Source organism: Lingula anatina, chromosome 9, assembly GCF_051362555.1.
Source record: "Lingula anatina isolate TDL-2025a chromosome 9, LinAna3.0, whole genome shotgun sequence".
NCBI lineage: Eukaryota > Metazoa > Brachiopoda > Lingulata > Lingulida > Lingulidae > Lingula > Lingula anatina.
In genome coordinates, this window is record NC_141775.1 from 15,189,891 (window position 1) to 15,210,193 (window position 20,303).

General features: G+C 35.7%; 1 protein-coding gene and 1 long non-coding RNA gene across 7 annotated transcripts; both read right to left on the reverse strand.

Annotated features, from left to right (window-relative positions):
- Positions 1-385: 385 nt before the first annotated feature.
- LOC106164035 (uncharacterized) lies at positions 386-13,934 on the reverse strand. Of its 6 annotated transcripts, none has more exons than XR_015331185.1 (4): positions 9,074-9,164; positions 3,631-3,729; positions 3,194-3,289; positions 386-2,739 (listed from the first exon to the last, which is right to left on the reverse strand). XR_015331185.1 is itself a non-coding variant. In XM_086996076.1 (4 exons), exons 1-4 carry the CDS (start codon positions 13,558-13,560, stop codon positions 2,730-2,732), a joined length of 348 nt encoding a protein of 115 aa, XP_086852202.1. In that variant the 5' UTR covers positions 13,561-13,934; the 3' UTR covers positions 386-2,729. The 6 variants fall into 6 exon arrangements, 1 of the variants encoding a protein (XP_086852202.1); XR_015331187.1 differs by lacking the exon at positions 9,074-9,164 and adding an exon at positions 4,035-4,144 and having other exon boundaries at positions 3,194-3,249; XR_015331184.1 differs by lacking the exon at positions 9,074-9,164 and adding an exon at positions 4,035-4,144.
- Positions 5,495-8,947, reverse strand: LOC147759964 (uncharacterized). The gene is made up of 2 exons (XR_015331208.1): positions 7,740-8,947; positions 5,495-7,212 (listed from the first exon to the last, which is right to left on the reverse strand). It is a non-coding gene; the product is annotated as an uncharacterized LOC147759964 (long non-coding RNA).
- Positions 13,935-20,303: the final 6,369 nt, after the last annotated feature.

The following is a 20,303-nucleotide window of genomic DNA, read 5'->3' on the forward strand; positions in this document are numbered from 1 at the left end:
TAAATTCCCTATAAGTGACCCGATCATGCTGATTTTCGAACTTGACCTGCGTATTATGAATATTCATCAGTTCTGTAAGTTTCAAGCCAAAAGGAAAAATGGTTTTCCACTTATCGTGTTATCGGTGCTGCATATATGCTGAAAAAAGTGAAAAAACAGCATAAATTCCCTATAAGTGACCCGATCATGCTGATTTTCGAACTTGACCTGCGTATTATGAATATTTATCAGTTCTGTAAGTTTCAAGCCAAAAGAAAAAACAGTTTTCCACTTATCGTGTTATCGGTAAAAGTGCACGGCGACGGCGACGACGGCGACGGCGACGGCGACGGCGACGACAGACGCAGATGATGGCTATATGTACAGACACATCTGTGTCTGTACATAAAAACCGAACATTACGTTTTGGTTCTACACAAAAACAATTTTCATAACTACTTAGCATTTCGATAAATATACCAAGCTTATATACAACTATCCATAGCTTAATTTGTGGGACGTTCTATGCATTTTAAAAATTGTCGTTCAACATCAATCGCTTTGGTTTTAAAGTGTCTTAGAACACAGCGGACAACATGAAACTCTCAGGTTTTTGCCCAGAGTTAAAAAAGAAAGTTGAAGATTTGACGATGTATTTTACAGCAATCGTTCAAAGTTGACATTGGAGTATTTGTCTTGTGACTGATCCAAAATTTCACCGAGGGACATTTTTCTCGTAATTCAAGGGTGGTAACAGTATAGAAAATTCAAAATGCATATGAGCTCATGTCAGCGTTACCCTGCAGGCGGGTACACACTCATGACATCACAACTTCCTCTATGTCGCCATGCTGATGATTGCACACAACACCAAACAGAAGTCAAATATTATTCAATTTTGATGACTGCTTTTCTCAAAGATAAATAAATATGTATCTCCTATTTTTTGGTCATTTTTCTTCCCTTTAAATCTTATAATAAAACAGAAAATTGGTGACAATTTTGAATGAACACGTAAATTTACGCGTTGTGCTAATCAAGAACAGCATAAAGACATGGTCACTTTACAACCTTATCCCAGTCATGATCTTTTTATAAGAATATTATGTAAACAAAATTGAAAAAGTCATGCAAAAACCAATTCACTTAAAATAACTGAGCACATCTACCAAAAACGCTCATGAACTCAACTCTAATATCTGGTGTTCAGTGATCAAGAAACACACAGCCAAAATAACCCAACAGCCCGTGCAGGACTGGCACCTAATCAGGCCTTTTGTTCTCAAACACAACTTGATCCCGACCGAAATATAGAATTAAGAAAGTATTAAGTACAAGATCAACATTAAAAAACACTGACCTTTGCAATTGTTTTGTAAAAAATTAGTCTAACCAATCAAAATGTCTTCTATCTGACAGAATGTTGATTTTTCATATTTGATTAGACTAAGAAAATACCACAAAATTAAAAGGATTCTCAGACAATAAGTCAGTAAAAAATCGCTCTTTTCGTATTATTTCAATAAAGATCCAATTTCGTCATCTTTAGACGATTGACAAACGTTGACGGTCCACAAAAGTTCGTTCAATTACTAGGGAATACCCGTTTCCACCCAAAACAGAGCTTTGCGATAACTGTAGTTATCGAAACGTATTTGATAAAGCTTTTTCAAATTTTCAAGTTGTAAAAGGATGCGATAAATGCCAGTCCTACATATACAATTAAATTGACAAAAGATGACAAAAGGAAACACATTCTTCAATACACTTTTTCTCTTTGTGACATTTAACATTTCCACATTGCAAGAAGGCAAAAATCACTCTTTTTTTTAAAATAAAATAGTATATCAAACCATCGGGAACCAAAGGAAGTTTATTTTTACCATGCTTCATAACCGCATATTCACAAGTTTAAAAAGACCCGTTTTAATACGTACGTGTGGGCAATTGTGCAATAAGTTGGGCACATTTCACAATTTCACACTACCGTTAATTCTTAAGTGTCATAATTTGGATTATAGCGTTACAGTTTATTGTAAATTTATATCTCGTTCCTATTTCTTCCAGATTCCTGTATGCATTTTACGTAATGGAGTCGCGAAGTTTTTTTTCTTTTCTAACTTTAATAAAATCAATATTTGTCTCCAATTTAATATAAATAATCCTTGTGCATAACAATGCGTCTTATTACATATTTCCCACACACAATTTTACAATCAAATCGGTCATATTAGCACAGTGCTCTACCTGAACATCACTTAATGATAATTTTACAACAATTGATTTTATGTTCATGATTTTATGTTCATAGATCACTTAAGCAAGGAACTTTTTTGTTTTAGTATAACTTCAAAAGTGTCATTTCAGGTTCGATAACTGGTGGGTATGAAAAATATATGTAAACTACAATAAAAACGTGCGGATAGAGCACTGTGCTACAACTTATTTACACATGTATAATAATATACCAGCGACGTGCAGGGTTGACGCTTTGATTTGATCCATTTTATCAGAAGTTCCATGAATAAAACACTCGTTACACGCTGCATTTCTTTTTATACACGGGTTGATGCAGAATATTACAAACCAAAGCAAATATTACATTTCAAACCGAATCAAATGTCAACCCTGCAAGTTGACTATACGACAAACTTCGACACGCAAGACAACGTTGACATGGGTGCGGGCGCTGGGGAACACTAATCTTATGTCTTTGCTGGGAGTGCGTCCAATTTCATCGTAGACAGTTGTTACGAGCTTCTGAAATTAAATAAAAAATGAAATACATTAAACAAAATTCACATGCGAGAAGAAATGAAACAATACCAAAGGATTTGATAAAGTGAAATATAATCTTTACACCGATCCATCTCGGTATGCATTTTAATGCATGTTAAAACAGCTATGAAAATCATGTTATAAAAATAGATATATCCTCGGCATATTGCACCTACAGGTTCTATACAATGACACACTTTACAACGCCATTATTACTATTGCATGCCCTGTACACACTGTTACACGTCAACATAATAATCTTTAAATGTATCTATCTTTGCAAAGCCATATCCCTCCACGAGAAGTATTTTGATGAAGACTGCATATTTGACTACGCAAATCATTTTACCATAAAACAGAAAACGAACTGTCACAAAAGATACCAGTGTTTGAACTTCTGTATATTTGCAATAAATGTAAGCATTTGACAAGTTACCTGCCCAGTTGTCTTGCTTTGTTTAAGCCGGAATAACCCAACCAGACTGCGGACAGCTGGAATGATATTTCTGATTTATTGGCAAAAGTGTTCCCTCTGGAAAAATAACAGAAAATAAACATTTTCTTCAAGCTCACTTTGGACATCTTAGAGAAAGTGACGTTCACGTCAGTTACATGTCCCCATGGTCAGTACGACTTCAACATAAACTGTAGCTTACAGTTTTGGGGAAATATTGTCAATATATAAAAGAAGGAATGTCAATGAAATCATCAAATTGAAGTCAAGGGAGGTCGACAGTACCAAGTAAAGTAAGTTTTCTTTCCTGGCCGCGACCAGTTCTCTAGAAAACCATTTGTTTATTGTCAGTTAACTTTAATTAACAGGATATATTTGTACAAGCCGCTATCGTAAGAAAAAAATGTACCGGCTGTTACCTGCTTTGTCTTCATGCTTTGTTCAAGTCGGAATAACGCTTTAAGACCTTTGGACGCTGGGATAATCTTCTCACTTCTTTGTGAGCAAATAATTTCCTTCTGGAAAAGTAACAGAAAAAAACTATTAAAATTTCAAGCTCATTTTGACATTCGCGTCAATAAATATACAGAAGAGCCCCTACCCCTGAAATGGGAAATGCATACTTTTTTTGATAAAACATTGTCAACATAAAACGACCAGTGTTGTCTTATATCATCTATACAGTACTTACAACAAACTACATCAGTTCTCAGTGCCAAAATTTCAGTCTAAGAGTGGATATTGTGGCGATGTGGCATATGAAACTTCTTCCTCTTCCTACTGACCTAGGTCCTATCTGAATACCTCTCACCAAAATGCTCACCTGGTTTACGTAATAATATCACTGTCGCGGGATTGTGTTAGAGAAGACAAGATGCGATTTTGCTTGTCCAGTCTACAACGTTCGCTAGTTACTGTACAAACAAGCCTCTTGTCTATAGATCTTCATGCCCAAGGAATGAAGTCGTCATCATAATCATTATTATTTAGGGGCGTATCCAGGATTATTTGAAAGGGGGGGGGGGAGTTAGGAACGACAGGCCTGGGATGCGAATCCGACCCTCGCCCCCTCCTCCATCCCCCTTGACGTGGGGTTGCGGCCCCGCTGAAGGGCACTGAAAAAATTTGGTATGTTAGAGGGCGAACGGTGCCATTTGCTACGGTCTAGAACTATGATTAAGCTAGTCAAAATTCTAATATCAAGAGATTTATTTCTCAGGAACCGAAGGGGGGGGGGGACCCTCCTGACACCCCATTAAACCCGCCACTGCTTAGACTGCAGTGTTTTGCCTGTGCCGCGGTCTCGGCTTCATTATTATGGCTAGCATAAAATTCGTGCGTTGTACTGGTTGTGTTTACACACGGCAGGATAGGTCTCAACAAGTGTTAACTTTCGACCAGTTTGTGCCCCCCCCCCCCCCCCAAAAAAAAAAAAAAGAACCAGCCCGTCCTTTCCTGTGTTGACGTGAAAAAAGTGGGCAGGGGGCTTTTAAAACACCATTCTTTTCATAGCCCGCGCTCCGACTGCCTTGGGCAGCCGTAGGGGTCTGAGGAGGGGGCCTTCCCCCAATATATTTTGAATTATGCCATTCATGTTTTGATTTTGTCTTTTAAACCAATTATAATTCTTATACAGCGGAGCAACCATTTTATATATAATGAAAATATAATGTTTTATCAATCCGATGAAATATAGTATAAAATATTGAACGAACAACTTCAATAAATTAAACCAAGAATTTAAAGTCTTTCATTAAACCAGCCCGACTTTTTCCACTATTACTTTATTAATTTTCACACGCTATTGAAATCTGGAGTTTTTTTATACTTATGAAGTACTAACAATATATCGCAGATTAAAGCTCGAAAAATTATTAACGCATTGCGTAAAATTGTTTTCAATTTTAATTTGGCAGTTTTAAGTGCCAGTTTTTTTAAGCACCAGACAAGTGCGGCAAGGTGGGGGTTCACAGAATTTGACCTTATTGGGCTGAAATACTTGCCTGAGGACCCTTTTAACTTCTGCCAAATGTTATGCCATAAAACTGTATTTCAAGGGATTTATGCCCAATTTTCTGTTTTTCCAGCTTTCGAAGCAGATTTTCAGTTATCATACACGTCACTCATATATATGCTTATTATACTCTTATCTAGCAATATATTTACTATGTACATGTATGATGTATTTTGTTGATCAATATTCTTCCCCCCAAGACTTTCAAACTAAAAATATAACCCACCTTGTTCACACTGTACCCACTTTTTTCACCCCACCCCCCAAAACTAAGTTTAAGCATGGCAATTTTCAGAGGGTCATAATACCCACTAGTAGAGGTCCGATGGCTGTCAAACCTGTATGGGTTTGTAAAGGAACATTAAAAATATAAAGTACAAAGGAGATCCTCGTGGCCTTTTCTTTTGTTGGCGATATATTTTAATATTAAAATATCCGAAAATTGTAAAATTTGAATGGGTGTTGCTCTTGTCTTGGCCAGTAATACCTGCTCAATTACTCTAATCACGGCAGATATGAACAATAGACTTTACAAGAATAGGCAATTGCCCTATAACAGAGCCCACCTTTGGGATTTAAACCGTCATATTCATATTTTGATGACTTGTGATAGAAATTTATGTAGCTTTGGTTAAGACATAAACCCTTTTCAACCTGCTACTTGGTCTCAAGTTTTTACCCTTTGCTCAATAGCTTCCATCTCGATTGTACACCTGGGAATGGTATTCCCTGTAATACTATAGCTTACAAAATTAATTAAAAATACTTTTAGTCTAATAAATTTAATTATTCAGAAAATAAAACGACAAACAACCCACATTTTTCTTACATTTAATCATATAAAGAAAACTGTTTTCCTTTAACTTTTCTTTTCATCTACTACTTCAACAATTATTGGACACAAGTGGGCACCAATCACACACACAACTTTAAATCAATCAACAATGTTTCATTATGCATAATCATCTCTTTATTGGATCTTTAAAGTTTAAGTATAAATAAGCAAATTATTTGGAAGTGTAGCAAACAATTGAAATCTTCAAACTGGAAAATACTTATTACCAATAACTTAATAAATGGGTGGAAGGCATTGTAACTGCCATTCAAGACTACTCCTGTCACCCTTAACTGAATAAGACACCGACAAAGTTTTGACTCAAGATTTAAGTGAATGTTTCAAAAAAAAAAAAAAGTACACTTGATTTTCATTCTACAAAAACATCAAAGTAATGCAAATCTATATTATCCAACTGAATCCCCTTCCTGAGAAGAATGAAGAAATAAGTTGAACTTATGTAATGGTGTAATTCATGGATTATTTTTCACTACTCAGGACCAGGAACATATATTGCTGCTTTCAAATATATAAGTCAAACTGATCTTTTGCTCCAAGGAATAAAAATATGATATTCAATATCAATATCTCAGTAAAATCTTATCCCATTTAAAGGTGGCATTCACGGATATCTTCAGTAAAATGAAACAGAAAAAAAGCAGCCATGATCCTAGGTTTCAAAAAAAAAAAAAAAAGAACTCCGAACATTTATCATGGGACTCAACACCTAAGCGGCCAGAGGTCCGGGACACCTTGAATTGAATTTAAAAATGCGGAATTCCACGTTTCTGGGGCAAAAATTCATGTCTGAAAAGCTCCTTGTAAAAAAAGGTCATCGAAAAGTGTCAGTTTTCATCATTTAATGAAGCTCCCATAAATTACTTCCTCTTGGGGGATCTCCTTGCTACTTGCTTGGATCATCATGGCTGACATTAGCTATCTGTCAGGTCATTGGTGTCCTTCCACTGTAGATACAAATACTTGTTCAAAGTAGATAAACATCAAAAATACATTTTAGTTTGTTGGCCAGTAAGTCAATCCTCTTCACAAAACTTCTTTTTCGGGTGCTTGGATTAATCACTATTTTCTTTGCCATATATATCTGATTCCTGGCTGCTCTTTCTGACCAGTCTCCAAATTAACATCTTCTAGCTAAAATAACAACAAAAATTTATTCTTTAATCTATTGAATGGTTTTAATTTTCAACCAACAAAATTTACCATGAAACCCCATTTTAGGCTACAACTAAACTTTATTTCATATATATATATATATATATATATATATATATATATATATATATATATATATATATATATTATTCATGTAATTGTGATATGATTGTTACCCTTTAAATCACTAGCAATGATCTATAAAAGCAGTATTATTTAGTTGTGAGGGTTCTGTAACTTGTTGCTCATACAAAAAAAAGTTTACACTGCTAACATGTACAGTACAAACATAAGCTCTTTTCACTTTACGTAATAACAAATTTGCTGTGGTTCTGAGGGTCAGAGATAGCAGTATTTAGATGATGACTTAGCTTCACTTGTCTAATTACTATGCATATTTAATTCAAACAACACAGATATCATACCATTATCAACCTTCTGTCTGTATGAAAATTCGGTGTGTTAATTAATTATAAAGATGTGACGAATGTCAACTTTTTAATTACCTGGGCCCAACGAACTGAATATCTTGGCTTTGTCTTGATAAAAATTTGGATACACTGTGCATGAAAGCTCCCGCTTGGTCCGAGCAAGGAAAGTCCTACAATAACAACTTGGTTCGAAGAAGTAGTTGACGTGTTCTTGCAGCTCCCCAAAGTATCCATAGCATGTGACGATGCGCTGGACACACGACTGAGTCGAGCTCACTCTCCATTCCTCTGATCTGATGACATTGCCTCTCATTAGCCTCTCACTCTGCATGTAACTTTTAGCATCGGGAGGTGACCCCAATCATCTCAGTCGTATCTCCTGAGTATCGCACAACCTTTCCGTCTTTGTAACGGTCTACAGAACAACAAAGTATGCGCTTTGCTGCTTGAAATTCGGAAAATCTGCAGTGCATTCATCGCAGGTTTTCCACCACTGCTACTTGAAACTGTCATGGCCGCCTACACGAATTTAGTTTCGAATGCATGTTTGCCCCCGTATTTGAACTTAGCATATACTTAATATCCAGGAATCAATAAATAAAAAGTACAGAAGACTATTTAAGTTAATTAGTCCCTAAGTAACGTTGAAATTAACTTAAACATTCTTGAATGCAAGTCGAAACTGTGGGAAGCAAAAATGTTTTACGATAATGTAGCCAGAAAATAGAAGAATTTGCGTCGCTGTTGCAAAATTTGTAGGGAAAAGGCCACGCCAGTGTTTTAATTTATGGTAGGCCCCTTGTCCATATTTTCAGTAAATATCAGTGATATTATCTAAGGTGCTCTACTAGTGGAGATATAAGGCTATTGACAGGGCGGGTATCTGCGGCAGTCATCAAGTGACCTCAAATAACCTCGGTAGTTTGTAACCATAGCAACGGATTTATGATATAAATCTCTGTCGTTATAAAGATTATATATCCATCTTTCAATTGTGGTATTGACCGAAGTAATGTATTGATCACTTGATGCACATTTGTGAAGCAAACTTTGATGAAAAATACACCACTCACACAGCTGAAAAGTGAGACGGGAGCCACGCGAGGCAGTGAAATATGAATATGGCTGTATCTCGACAATAACGCAACGGAAAGCTTTAATATTTTACAGTTAAATTAAGGTCACAAAGGTGATTAACTGTGGGCAAAATGAGTGTATTCTGTGAGAACCCCACCTTGCCGCTTTTTGGCTGATTTGCCTGGTGGTTAGAAAAACTTGCACTTAATTGTGTAGTTTATTTAAAAAGAACCTGGGATTCTTTCACGTTGTTAAATTTCTGTCTCTCGGTTGAAATAAAGAACCCGACGTTTTTCAACACGCTGCAAAAAAGAAAATAAAATGTCTCCTACCTCCAGAATGTTACGACATGTATTGTTATAGACAGGTATGAATTAAATTCAAACAGGCTAATTCAACTTTGATGGAAGCTATCAAGCGTACACGACTATGAATGACATTTTTTAAACAAACGTCAAACACAATTACTTCACTCTTCTCTCCGAACATGTAAAACTCCAATATCCTTTGATTGACAAGATGCCAATCAAACTCATTAGTTTTGATATTTGCTGTCAAGTAATAACAGCTTGATTGGCAGGTTATATAAACAAACGTCAATCACAATCATTACACAGTGGATCACTAAAGTCGTCTAACACGTAAAGTTCCAGCTTCCTACATCCTTTGATTGACAAGGTGCCAATCAAATCCAGTTAGTTTTGATACTTGCTGTCAAGTAATAACAGTTTGATTGGCAGGTTATATAAACAAACGTCAATCATCGCGCACTGTGATTTCTCTCGCTGTGAAACAGTGAATACGCCGAAAGAGAGCGCTAAAATCTGAAGTTAGTAATTACATATTTCAAGAGAATATATACAACGTTTCCAAAACTAGTTCTCTTTCTGAACCCTTCAGCGTATCTAATACGACACTCTAGATTACAAACTATTTTGTAAAAAGAAGAATTTAGCAAAAGAAACCAATTTAAAAACATATTCAAGTAAAGAAATATGACATTTGACGTTATCCTAGAGGTAGCGCATGGGTCATTTCAAAATTAGTACAACAATGTGCCCCTGTATGTGCGTGGAAGAAGGAAGAATAAATGTTTTTGCATTATGTGTGGAGTATTGACAGGTTCTTTTGCTGTCAATGTTTACTTTCTACAAAATGATAAATAAATAAATAAATAAATAAATAAAAACGATACTAATTCATCTCCATTAAAGGTGACTTTTGTGTTATGATAGAGGTAAGTGGTTTAATTCTTGCGGAGCTAAATGTTAGCAAGGACCTGTTATAATAAATGGATGGGAAACAAAAATATAACTGTTAACAAAAATATTACTTTCTTATTTAACAAACAAACCGCTATTTCGCTCTTGTAACTATTTTTTAGTTTATTTTATTGCAGTAAAGCGTGGATAAAATAGTTCAAAACATCCTCACAGCTCCGTTGTTTTTGCGACTTCAGCTGCTGGGGTAAGGTGAAGGGGAGAGGACAGGGGCGGATCCAGAATTATTAGAAGGGGGCAGAAAGACAGGCCTCGGATGCGAAGCCGACCGTCGCCCCCTTGGTGTGGGGTTTGGGGCCTGCTCAACGGTCCCGACAAAAAAGTGGAGTTTTAGAGAGCAAACAGTGCCCTTTGGTACGGTTTTAAACTATGATTTAGCTAGTCAAAATTCTAATTTCAAGAGGGGAGTATTAGTGTGATATATTTTTCAGACACGGAAGGGGGGGGGTCAGTACCCCCTGACCCCCCCTCTAAATCCGCCACTGATTATTATTATTATTATTATTATTATTATTATTATTATTAACACATCCCAGTACAAACATGCCGTTGCATATTGCTCAAACACTGTTAGTATTTAACACTAAGTTTTGTACTTGTATATCTAATATTTTTTATTTTCATGCAGCAGTACATGGGGATATATGTGCATCATTAAGAAAATAAAAAAGAACTCAGATAAGAATCAGTTATACAAACGAGTCCCTTAATGTGTTAGATTTTTTTATGACTAGAAGAAGTACAAAGCACCAAGCTATAGACCTCATAAAAACTCAACACTCTGAACTTGACCAAAATTATTATCAAAACGAAATCAGTAAAGCGCAAAAAAAAAAAGAAATCATAATAAAAATAAAAAAATAAAAAATAAAAAAAGAGGAAGGAGAAGGGGGGGGGGGCAAAATTACGTATTTGAAGCTGTGCATTAATTGACTGGTGTCTTGGCCCTAGGATACAAGCTGGAGAAAAGACGTGCTTGTTTGACTGAATTTCATTGTGACATCAGTGAACACAGATGTTTCTGTATCAATCTGTATCAATGTGAAGTTTATATGCGCGAACGTGAAAACGTCTAATGGTTTTTCTTTTTTTATCACCCATTACAACATATAGATGTTTTTCTTTTTAATGACATTTTAATTAATTATAGGTTCTTGGCACTGACGCCTCCTAAGTTCACTTTGCCAGTTTTGTTTAAAGCCGCTACTAACGCGTTCCTGGAAAGCGCTAACTTTAATGTGATTTCTGTTTAAACCATAAATATCTAAGGCTATATCAGTGTATGAAATTCAAGGAAATTACTAGCCAGACCGCCGGGCAGGTAACTCTGAAAAGTTACCAGCCCGGCCATGTAGTTACCTGCCCTAGTTATGATAACCCCTAGAGTTAAGAGAGGTATGCTGAGGGGGTCTAGAATGCATTCTGGGGAGAGTAATTTGGAAATGAAAGGGCAATATCATGCCTTATGCATGGAAATTTAGAAATTGGTTGGAATTTCTACTGAATGATACCTTGTCAGTGTTGGATTTAGAGGGGGTCAGGGGGGGTCCTGACGCCCCCCTTTTAATTTCTGCAAAAAAACTCACCTCTTGCAATAAGACTTTCACTAGTTGAATCATAGTTCTAAACCATACCAAATGGCACCATTTACCATCTAAAATACCAAAAATCTTCAGGGCCCTTTAGCAGGCGGGGGAGGGCGGGGGGGGGGGGGGGGTAGTCAATTCAGTTTATGTTCACCTTGCAGGCTGTCTCATTTCTTCTTCAATAATTCATTTATAGCTATTATTCCGATTTCATGATATCATTTGATAATCATTTTTGCTTTTCTGTGTAGCAACAAGTATGACCAAATATATATATTGTTGTCAAATAAATCAATCTCTGTGCTGACAATAAAGAAGAAAGAATTCAGCATGAGGGTCCCTTTGAATATCGCTTTTAAGCTTTAAAAGGCGGTCGGGAACGGTCCTGCACGCTAATCGCCCATAGACAGTCCTGCAGGGCCCCGTATCTCGAAAGCATTGCTTATTGAGAATAGCTATATATATATATATATATAAACAATATATATATATATATATATATATCACATAGAGGCTACAATATATTATATGGGGCGAGTATGGGCTAGTTATTGGATCGAGATGCTTGCGCAATGCGTGATACTTTCGAGTTACGGTTTTACAAAAAATGTTGCCGCTCGACTAATTGCAAATTGAAGTCACCTTAATTTCCATGGGTCCCAATTTGTTCTCTTTCGTTTGGTTTTGTTATTTTTATTTCTTTCCTCAATTGTTTTTCTTTTGAGAACTTCTCTATCGGACTTGATAGAATTTTTTTCATTTTTGACAGCCCAAGATGAAAGCACGTGGGAAAAGAACTACATCTGACGCACGGCGTAAACTCGTACGTTCACTCATAATTTTGGGATTCAAATTTTTGTAAAATTCTCCTTTAATTTGCCTCCGTTGCCTTTATTACTGTTGATAAGCACTTCATGTACCTATAAGTCTATTTAATCAATATCGTAACTTTTTATACTTCCACATTTTTATTACTCTCAACCTACAAATTGCTACTCGCGGTATCTCCTCTACACAAAACAATGACGTAACGTTATCTGCTGTGCACTGAAGCTGGTTAAGAACAATGTGCCTCGTTTCAAATTGTCTTTCAACTTCATATCACACAGACGGAACTTCGAAAAAGAGGCCACTGAGAGGGAGACTGTTGGTTACATTTCGATACGTGCGTTCGATTGCAAGCTATGGTTAGTTCTTTGCTTCTGTGAAAGTGGGTGAAAACAGTGAGTTTATTTTGCTGAAATCGCTTGTGAACATAGACAAAATAAAAGGTGAAAATAGGCTGTAAATTAGCCAGCCCGTCGGGCGGGTAATTTGCAAATCTTACCCGCCCGGCCTGAAAGTTACCAGCCTCGGGCTGGCGGGCAGGCGGCCATTTCATACACTGGCTATATTCCCATAGATTTTAGATCGATCTATCCCCGCGGGGAGTCTCACTAGATTACTTTCAGATAATCCGACTTAAATGTCCGTCCCGCCTACTACAAGCTGTAAGGGGGTAATTAACTTTCGTGTCCGCCCGGCTGACAGCTATTTAGCGTGAACCCCCAGGGAGTTAGGTCGATCTAAAGTAGGTCGATCTAATCTCTGGAAATGGGGTGTAAATCCCTTTTAAAACCAGAACTTCATGATTTCAGGTTATATTTGCTTTGAATTGAAAGCAATTTCTAATATTTTTAAAAGTCATCTACATGTATATAGGCACGCATATTTAAGAAAATTAATGTCATTCAATATCTTACGCCAAAATTTCGCTAATCGCAATTTTACCTTTTTATATAAGTTCTTCCAGTTTCTCCTCCAACTTCGTGGATTGATATTTTGGAATGGACACCCAAAAGATGTTAACAGCAGTTTTCCAACAGAGACTTGTCGGAAAAAAGTGTTTTTTTGTGTTCCTTTAAAAATGCATAATAAGCGAAAGAACCGCTCTGTACATTCGCTGTAACGCATACAGTACAAATTACTACTACACACACTGGACAATAGAAGTGCCACCCCTACTGAACCAATACTTTGGGGGAGATAAATGACTGTGGAATGATATGCTCCTGGTATCTTTTTATTGACATCAAATTTCACAAAAAGACCAACAATACAATTCCACGGTACAGCGGTTTTATACTCATTAGTTACATTATAAGTAGACCAGGCATTATAACTTTGATTACTCTGATTCAGGGGGTGACACTTCTATTGTCTTGTGTGTGTACCTTCTTACACAACTGAGGCAAAGAAACCAAAATGAAATTTATCACTCGACCAGCCAAAAAAGCTTTATAACTGCTTCTTATTATATTTCTGGCCGTAAACGTAATATATTTATCCATTCCTTCAGTTCTGAAACACTGTGCTATTTTTTGAATTTATGCTTTTTTTGTAACTATACATGTACATGGTGGCATTTGGTCGAGTTTATTGGCAAAAATGTGACAAGTCTACTCGCCCAATACGCACCTTAAGTAAATTTGAAAGGCCTGGTAATGATAATTCCTAGCTTGTTATAAATGCACGCAGTGGTAATTAACCGTCTATTAAATTTTTCTCTGCTTTACCTTTTACATTACCACCCATGATTTTTTCTTTAACTGTTAAAGACAAGGTTTGTGGAAAGTCTCCAAATTTTGTTTTTCCAGGCAGTTCAGGCTGTATGGAAGACCTGATGGGCTACTTGAAATGAAAAAAAAAGGCCGTCTCAAACTAAAGTCCAGACCCCGTTTTTTGTTAACTAAGGGGCTTTTAAGTTATCTATTACTTTCAGTAAATCGTCGAAAGGTTAAATCCAAAACGGGCTTAAGGTATTGCTCTGTTTGACACCTTTAAAGGTAAGCAGTGGTTCAGTGCTCAGGCCCGTAGCCAGGGGGGGTTCGGGGGGTTCGAAAGAACCCCCCCTTTTTGCTGGAAAAAGATCCACTCTGTGTAAAATTTGACCTACATGGGGATTATATGGTAAAAGGTCCACTTTTTCAGAAAAAGAACCCCCCCTTTGAAATTGCTGGCTACGGGCCTGGTGATGTCGGGGGAGGGGGGGGGGGGATGCATGCTGTTGCATAGTTTTATTGTTTGCGTAAGAAATCAGGGTTCATACAGATGATTTGAAATGAAATTCAAGGACTTTTCAAGGACTTTCCAGGGTCATATATTCAAAATTCAAGGACTAATTTACACTGAAACTGTTAGTTATATATTCAATTTTCATGAAACAATACATTAAGTAAAATTGTGGTATTTCATATTGTTAAATAACATTCAAAGAAAACAATTCACATCTTGAAACATTTTATTGATACACACTATTCTTTGTCAATATATCACGTAATTCATATAGTCCGTACCACCCTGTGTATTCATTTGTTTTTTTTTATATATATTTTTCATCTGAATTATTTTGTTTTCCAATTCTTTTTCTTTTAAAGTTTCCTTTTTTCTGAGGCAGATCTCCTGAGGCTGTTTGACTTAGAAATCATTGACAGGCTGCTGCACGTCTCAGCCTTCTGTGCATATTTGTAACTCTCCGTATGAGATCTTTATTTCACAATTAAAACATTGTGAATGACTTATAGAAATATAATATATTCTGTTTTACCACAATAATGGCAATTATAGCTATTATTCTGATATCTAGGCTTGTCTTTAGACCACGTGACCTCCATTGATGGCTATACTCTGTTAAAATCTCTTAAGAGATTTTAACAAAAAACCAACCTTTTTAGAAAAAAACCAGGGGCTAACTTTGAATGTAAAAATGGATTCATTTATCATTGGTAAGTATGGGAAAATTGTTGTTTACTCCAGGAAAATTCATTTTTTTGGCCAAACAAAGAGTTATTATGACTTTAAGCAATTCACAAATGTCATCTTCCATGCGTTTTTTCTTTTTTTTTAAATTTAATCAATGTCTTCCATTACAGACTTTCTTTCCTTTTTATTTTTGCCGTCCTCTTCAGCTTGCTTTCTTTTTCCCCTCTAAGTAATTCTGATATCTTTGTCTAGCACTCCCTGCAGACAACAGTAAGGCTGTTGTAACTGGGGCATTGCTTAATCCTCCTAATGAATGGACATGGTCGCATATCACTCCACTTACCTACATTGCTAAGTGTAAGCATTACTTTCAGATTAAATCACTGTGATCAGCTATAAGCACAAACAAATTATTCTTGCGATATTGCATTGAATTAAAACAAACTAAACAAAAGTCGGGAATCCAAGTTAAAAAACAATTTCTTCATACTAAAGAGGTACATTTCTCCCAAGACAAGACAACATTGTTTTTTCCTGTTATGTTTTACCAAGACAGGACAACATCGTTTTTCCCAACTTCTGGGGAAAACTGTTATATATCGACAGACTGTTATATATCGACGTTAAAAAACGACCGACTCGAATTTTGTTTTTAATAATCATAAATGATTTAAAAAGTTCGTTTTTTTATTTTTCAAGCATAATCAAGGGTTTTCAAGGGTTTATTTTTATTTTCCAGGGTTTTGCTCCATTTTCAAGCATATTCAAGGACTTGATTTTAGAAAATAAAATTCAAGGGTTTTCAAGGGTTTTCAAGAGTTGTGCGAACCCTGGAAGTTTGTAATTAGTTTAAAGGTACATTGGACATAACTGCATACTCTACATTTTCATTGGTTTGTCTTTCAAATTGCACATTTAATGGGATCTTAACTAAAAGTCGTGGATATTTACAGCTATTAGTTTTATTCCATGTCTCGAAAACGGCATAAATGCACACTAAGAGCGAGCCACCTTTGTATCAAAATTTGACTATTTAATACTGCAGAACTCAACACTTTCCCCATAAAAGACATCTACTATCACATTCCATATCTAACTTACTATCTGTAAAGCCCTTTAGGGGTGGTCTTAGTTTTTAGATTTTGAATCAATCTCGAACTGGAATTTAGTTTTAGTAGTACATGCGAAATTTTCTGGCAACAGTAATAAACATTAATTTGGAACTGAAAAACGGTTTCATAAATTGAATTTTTTTCAGCGATTCTGTGAGCATAAGATTAAGTTTACAAAAACGTACAATCAGCCACCATTTTGTGCATTTTCCTCAGTATTGGCACATTTAAAATGGTACGAGGAAGTGTAGAGTAAATTGGTAACAATCCTGAACATTTTGATATTGAAATACGTTTTTGTAGCTCAGATTTTCCGCATTAAACTAACAAAACATGTACAACTGACTGTTTATAGAAGTGGCTTGTATTTCATTTTATGTTTGTTTACTTTTCATGAATAAAGCATTACACAATGCCCGGCGTGCTTGGAAAAAGCATTTTCTTGATTTTCGGTCCGCAGGCTTAAAAATGCTTCCAGTTGTTATGGCATCAAACATAAACATTCACTGATTCATCATATTGTTGTAATTGATATATATCTACAAGTACATCAAATTAGGCTTAAATATTCTTTCACAGTCACATAAATACAAAAACAACAAATAATTATAATAATAATATTTATTTATTTATAACTAAAGTTTGTATGGTAGATTATTGAAATGATTATTCTAATAAAGACAAATACATTTTTATTTTCAAAAACTGAAACTGAAAGTAATAAATTAAGTTGATAAAATCATAAAATTACCTAAAATAATACAAATATGGTAAATAACAACAAAAATACATTTGACTTTCTATTTCATTTTCAATGAAAAAAAGTTTTTATAAACATCTGTACAGTACTTTTTAATGATATTAGTGCATTAAAAATGTTCCAATGAAAGCTTATTTGTAGTATGCAAAAATTTCATAAGGAAACAAAAGCCTCAAATACACAGTAACTGAGACTGTAGTTTGCTGCTTTTAAATGTTCTCTCTATTATCACTGTATCTCATGTCCACAGTGTGTTCAGTGATTTCCATATAAGACTACAGACACATATACAACTATGATCATCACCGTATATCATGTCCACAGTGTGTTCAGTGATTTCCATATAAGATTATAGACACATATACAACTATAATCCCCGCTGCACTGATGAATAACATAGTCACATCATATTACCTGGATAGGGTTATGTTATGAAATATACTAAATATAACAGTTAGTGTAAAAGTAACTCTCAAGTGGTGAAAAAAAGCAATTTTTTGCTCTATTAAGCACTTTTCATCAGTTTTGCACACCTATCTGTTCTAAATATAGGTGTAACTCCATACCCAGGTTTTGTAAGATATTACTTGTCACGTAAACATGAGAGAAAAAATAACAATAGCTATAAAAGTCTTGAGGTTTTCTTAGTCCTTAATTTCTCTTTGTTACCTCTCTCATCTTTTTTTAAACAAGGTTTATTCACAAGAAATGGAGGCAAGGCACATTAACATTATATACTCTGTTAAATAAAAAAAATACAAATTATATTCAAAAGCAACAAAAAAGAAAAGGAGTAGTAATAGCAAATCATGCTGATTAACACCCTAGCAGAATGATGAAATCAAACTGTAATATTATTATACAAACAAAATAATAAGATAAACAAAATACTCTAATTTCAACCCAGTCTCTCTCAAATATAAATTCTGTACTGATGGGTGTGTAATGACATAACTAAACATTCTTTGATCTAACACAGTCCCAGAATTACCTAGCAAGTATTGACAATGTGATAATTCAGTCATCATTCTAATTTTTTTATCCAGTATTAGTTTAGCACCACTCTAGGCAAGTGAACTTAAGTTTGAATATTTAAGATAAGAAAATGCCCTGTCTCTTAATTCAATCTCATTAAAAAGTTATCAAAAATTACAAAATAAGCAACAAAAGTAAAAATTCAATATTAATAAGGACTACAATGAAGGTAACAACAGTTCTGTACATACTAATATAAAATCTTCAATCCACTTGTTACTAAAACCTGTGAAATTCTTTATTTACAAAAAATAATAATTTTCTGCATTTTACTTTTACAAAATTGCTGCAGAGATGCTGAATCATGTAGATGATATCATAAGATGAGCATTAACATAAGACTAGACAGCAAAGCTGTCAAATATACAGACACTAAATATAATGTTTCAACAATCATTATAAAAGTATACATATGCATTTCTAAAAACTATCAAATCCTGCTAAATTTGGAAAGAAAACAGTCTTTTTTCTCAGCCACTCAGCAAATTCAATGTAAAACAGAAACAGATGTCACCAAAATATGTAGGAAGAAAAATCAAACAAAGAAATTCAAAGAAACAGATTCTGTTACAGCTAGCCAAGGCAGATGGTAAAAGAGTTTCACTAATTTCACAAACAATTTAAACTTCAACAAATGACATTGTAAATGATTGAAGTAAATATTTTTTGTTCGCTATAGCATTCCCAATCTCTTTTAAGATTTTCTGCTAAATGAAATTTAAAAAAATTGTTTAATATTAATTTTTCAAAAGATAAGCATATAGAATACTTTTTGAATGCTGCATACTGGAATTATATTGAACCAAACCCTTACAGGCAGAACAGAAAAGGGCACCATGAAATGGTCTTCCATGTACAGTAACGAGGGAAATGTGCAAAGATCTGCAAGACAATTCATGGAAACCTCTGGATGAGTTTGGAACTCATGAAATGCGCATCCCTTATGAACAAATATTTTGATTTATTCTTTAAAATAAATGGTACTGAGACAATGTTTTCATTATAACATTTTAATGTTTCACATTTCTTGCACACTCATTGGATTCCGATTTTCATTCAGTCAAGTGGAGGTGTGCAATGCACCATGTGCAAAATGAGCACGAGTGGATATCAGGAAATGGGTATGGGATGGCCCAGAGTGAACATGAGTGGATATCAGGAAATGGGTATGGGATGGCCCAGAGTGAACATGAGTGGATATCAGGAAATGGGTATGGGATGGCCCAGTGTGAACATGAGTGGATATCAGGAGATGGGTATGGGACGGCCCAGTGTGAACATGAGTGGATATCAGGAGTTGGGTATGGGACGGCCCAGTGTGAACATGAGTGGATATCAGGGGATGGGTATGGGACGGCCCAGTGTGAACATGAGTGGATATCAGGAGATGGGTATGGGACGGCCCAGTGTGAACATGAGTGGATATCAGGGGATGGGTATGGGACGGCCCAGTGTGAACATGAGTGGATATCAGGAGATGGATATGGGACGGCCCAGTGTGAACATGAGTGGATATCAGGAGATGGATATGGGACGGCCCAGTGTGAACATGAGTGGATATCAGGAGATGGGTATGGGACGGCCCAGTGTGAACATGAGTGGATATCAGGAGATGGGTATGGGACGGCCCAGTGTGAACACGACCCCCTACCACCTGATAAAGAGAGAGTGAAGAAGTGGCTGGAACCTTCCTCACAGGAATTGACTACATTAGGGCAGATTATTCTGAACAAAAGATCCCAGAAGGACATTGAACATTATGTAAATAACAGGTATGCAAATGAACAGGATTTGTTTCTTTAGGACTGCTAATATTGACATTTTTCATCACTCACATTTACCTGCACACTCATTGGATTCAGATTTTTATTCAGTCAAAGTGGAGAGGTGCAATGCATCATGTTCAAAATGAACACCAGTGTATGTCTGAACAGCCAAATTGTTTTTATGCCAACAAGGAAGTTAAAAAATCGGAGACTACTTAGCCAAAATGACGAAAAAGTGCAGAGGAGTTGGGTTGCCTGAGCAACGCACAGTTGCAGCTGTAG

Excerpts from the sequence above, each read along its gene's own strand:
- LOC106164035 (XM_086996076.1), bottom strand. The coding sequence starts at position 13,560 with ATGCGTTACAGCGAATGTACAGAGCGGTTCTTTCGCTTATTATGCATT. Across the intron at positions 3,730-13,377 it reads GGAAGAACTTATATAAAAAG|AAGGAAATTATTTGCTCACA; the intron begins GTAAAATTGCGA and ends TTACTTTTCCAG. Across the intron at positions 3,250-3,630 it reads AAAGCATGAAGACAAAGCAG|CTGTCCGCAGTCTGGTTGGG; the intron begins GTAACAGCCGGT and ends ATATCATTCCAG.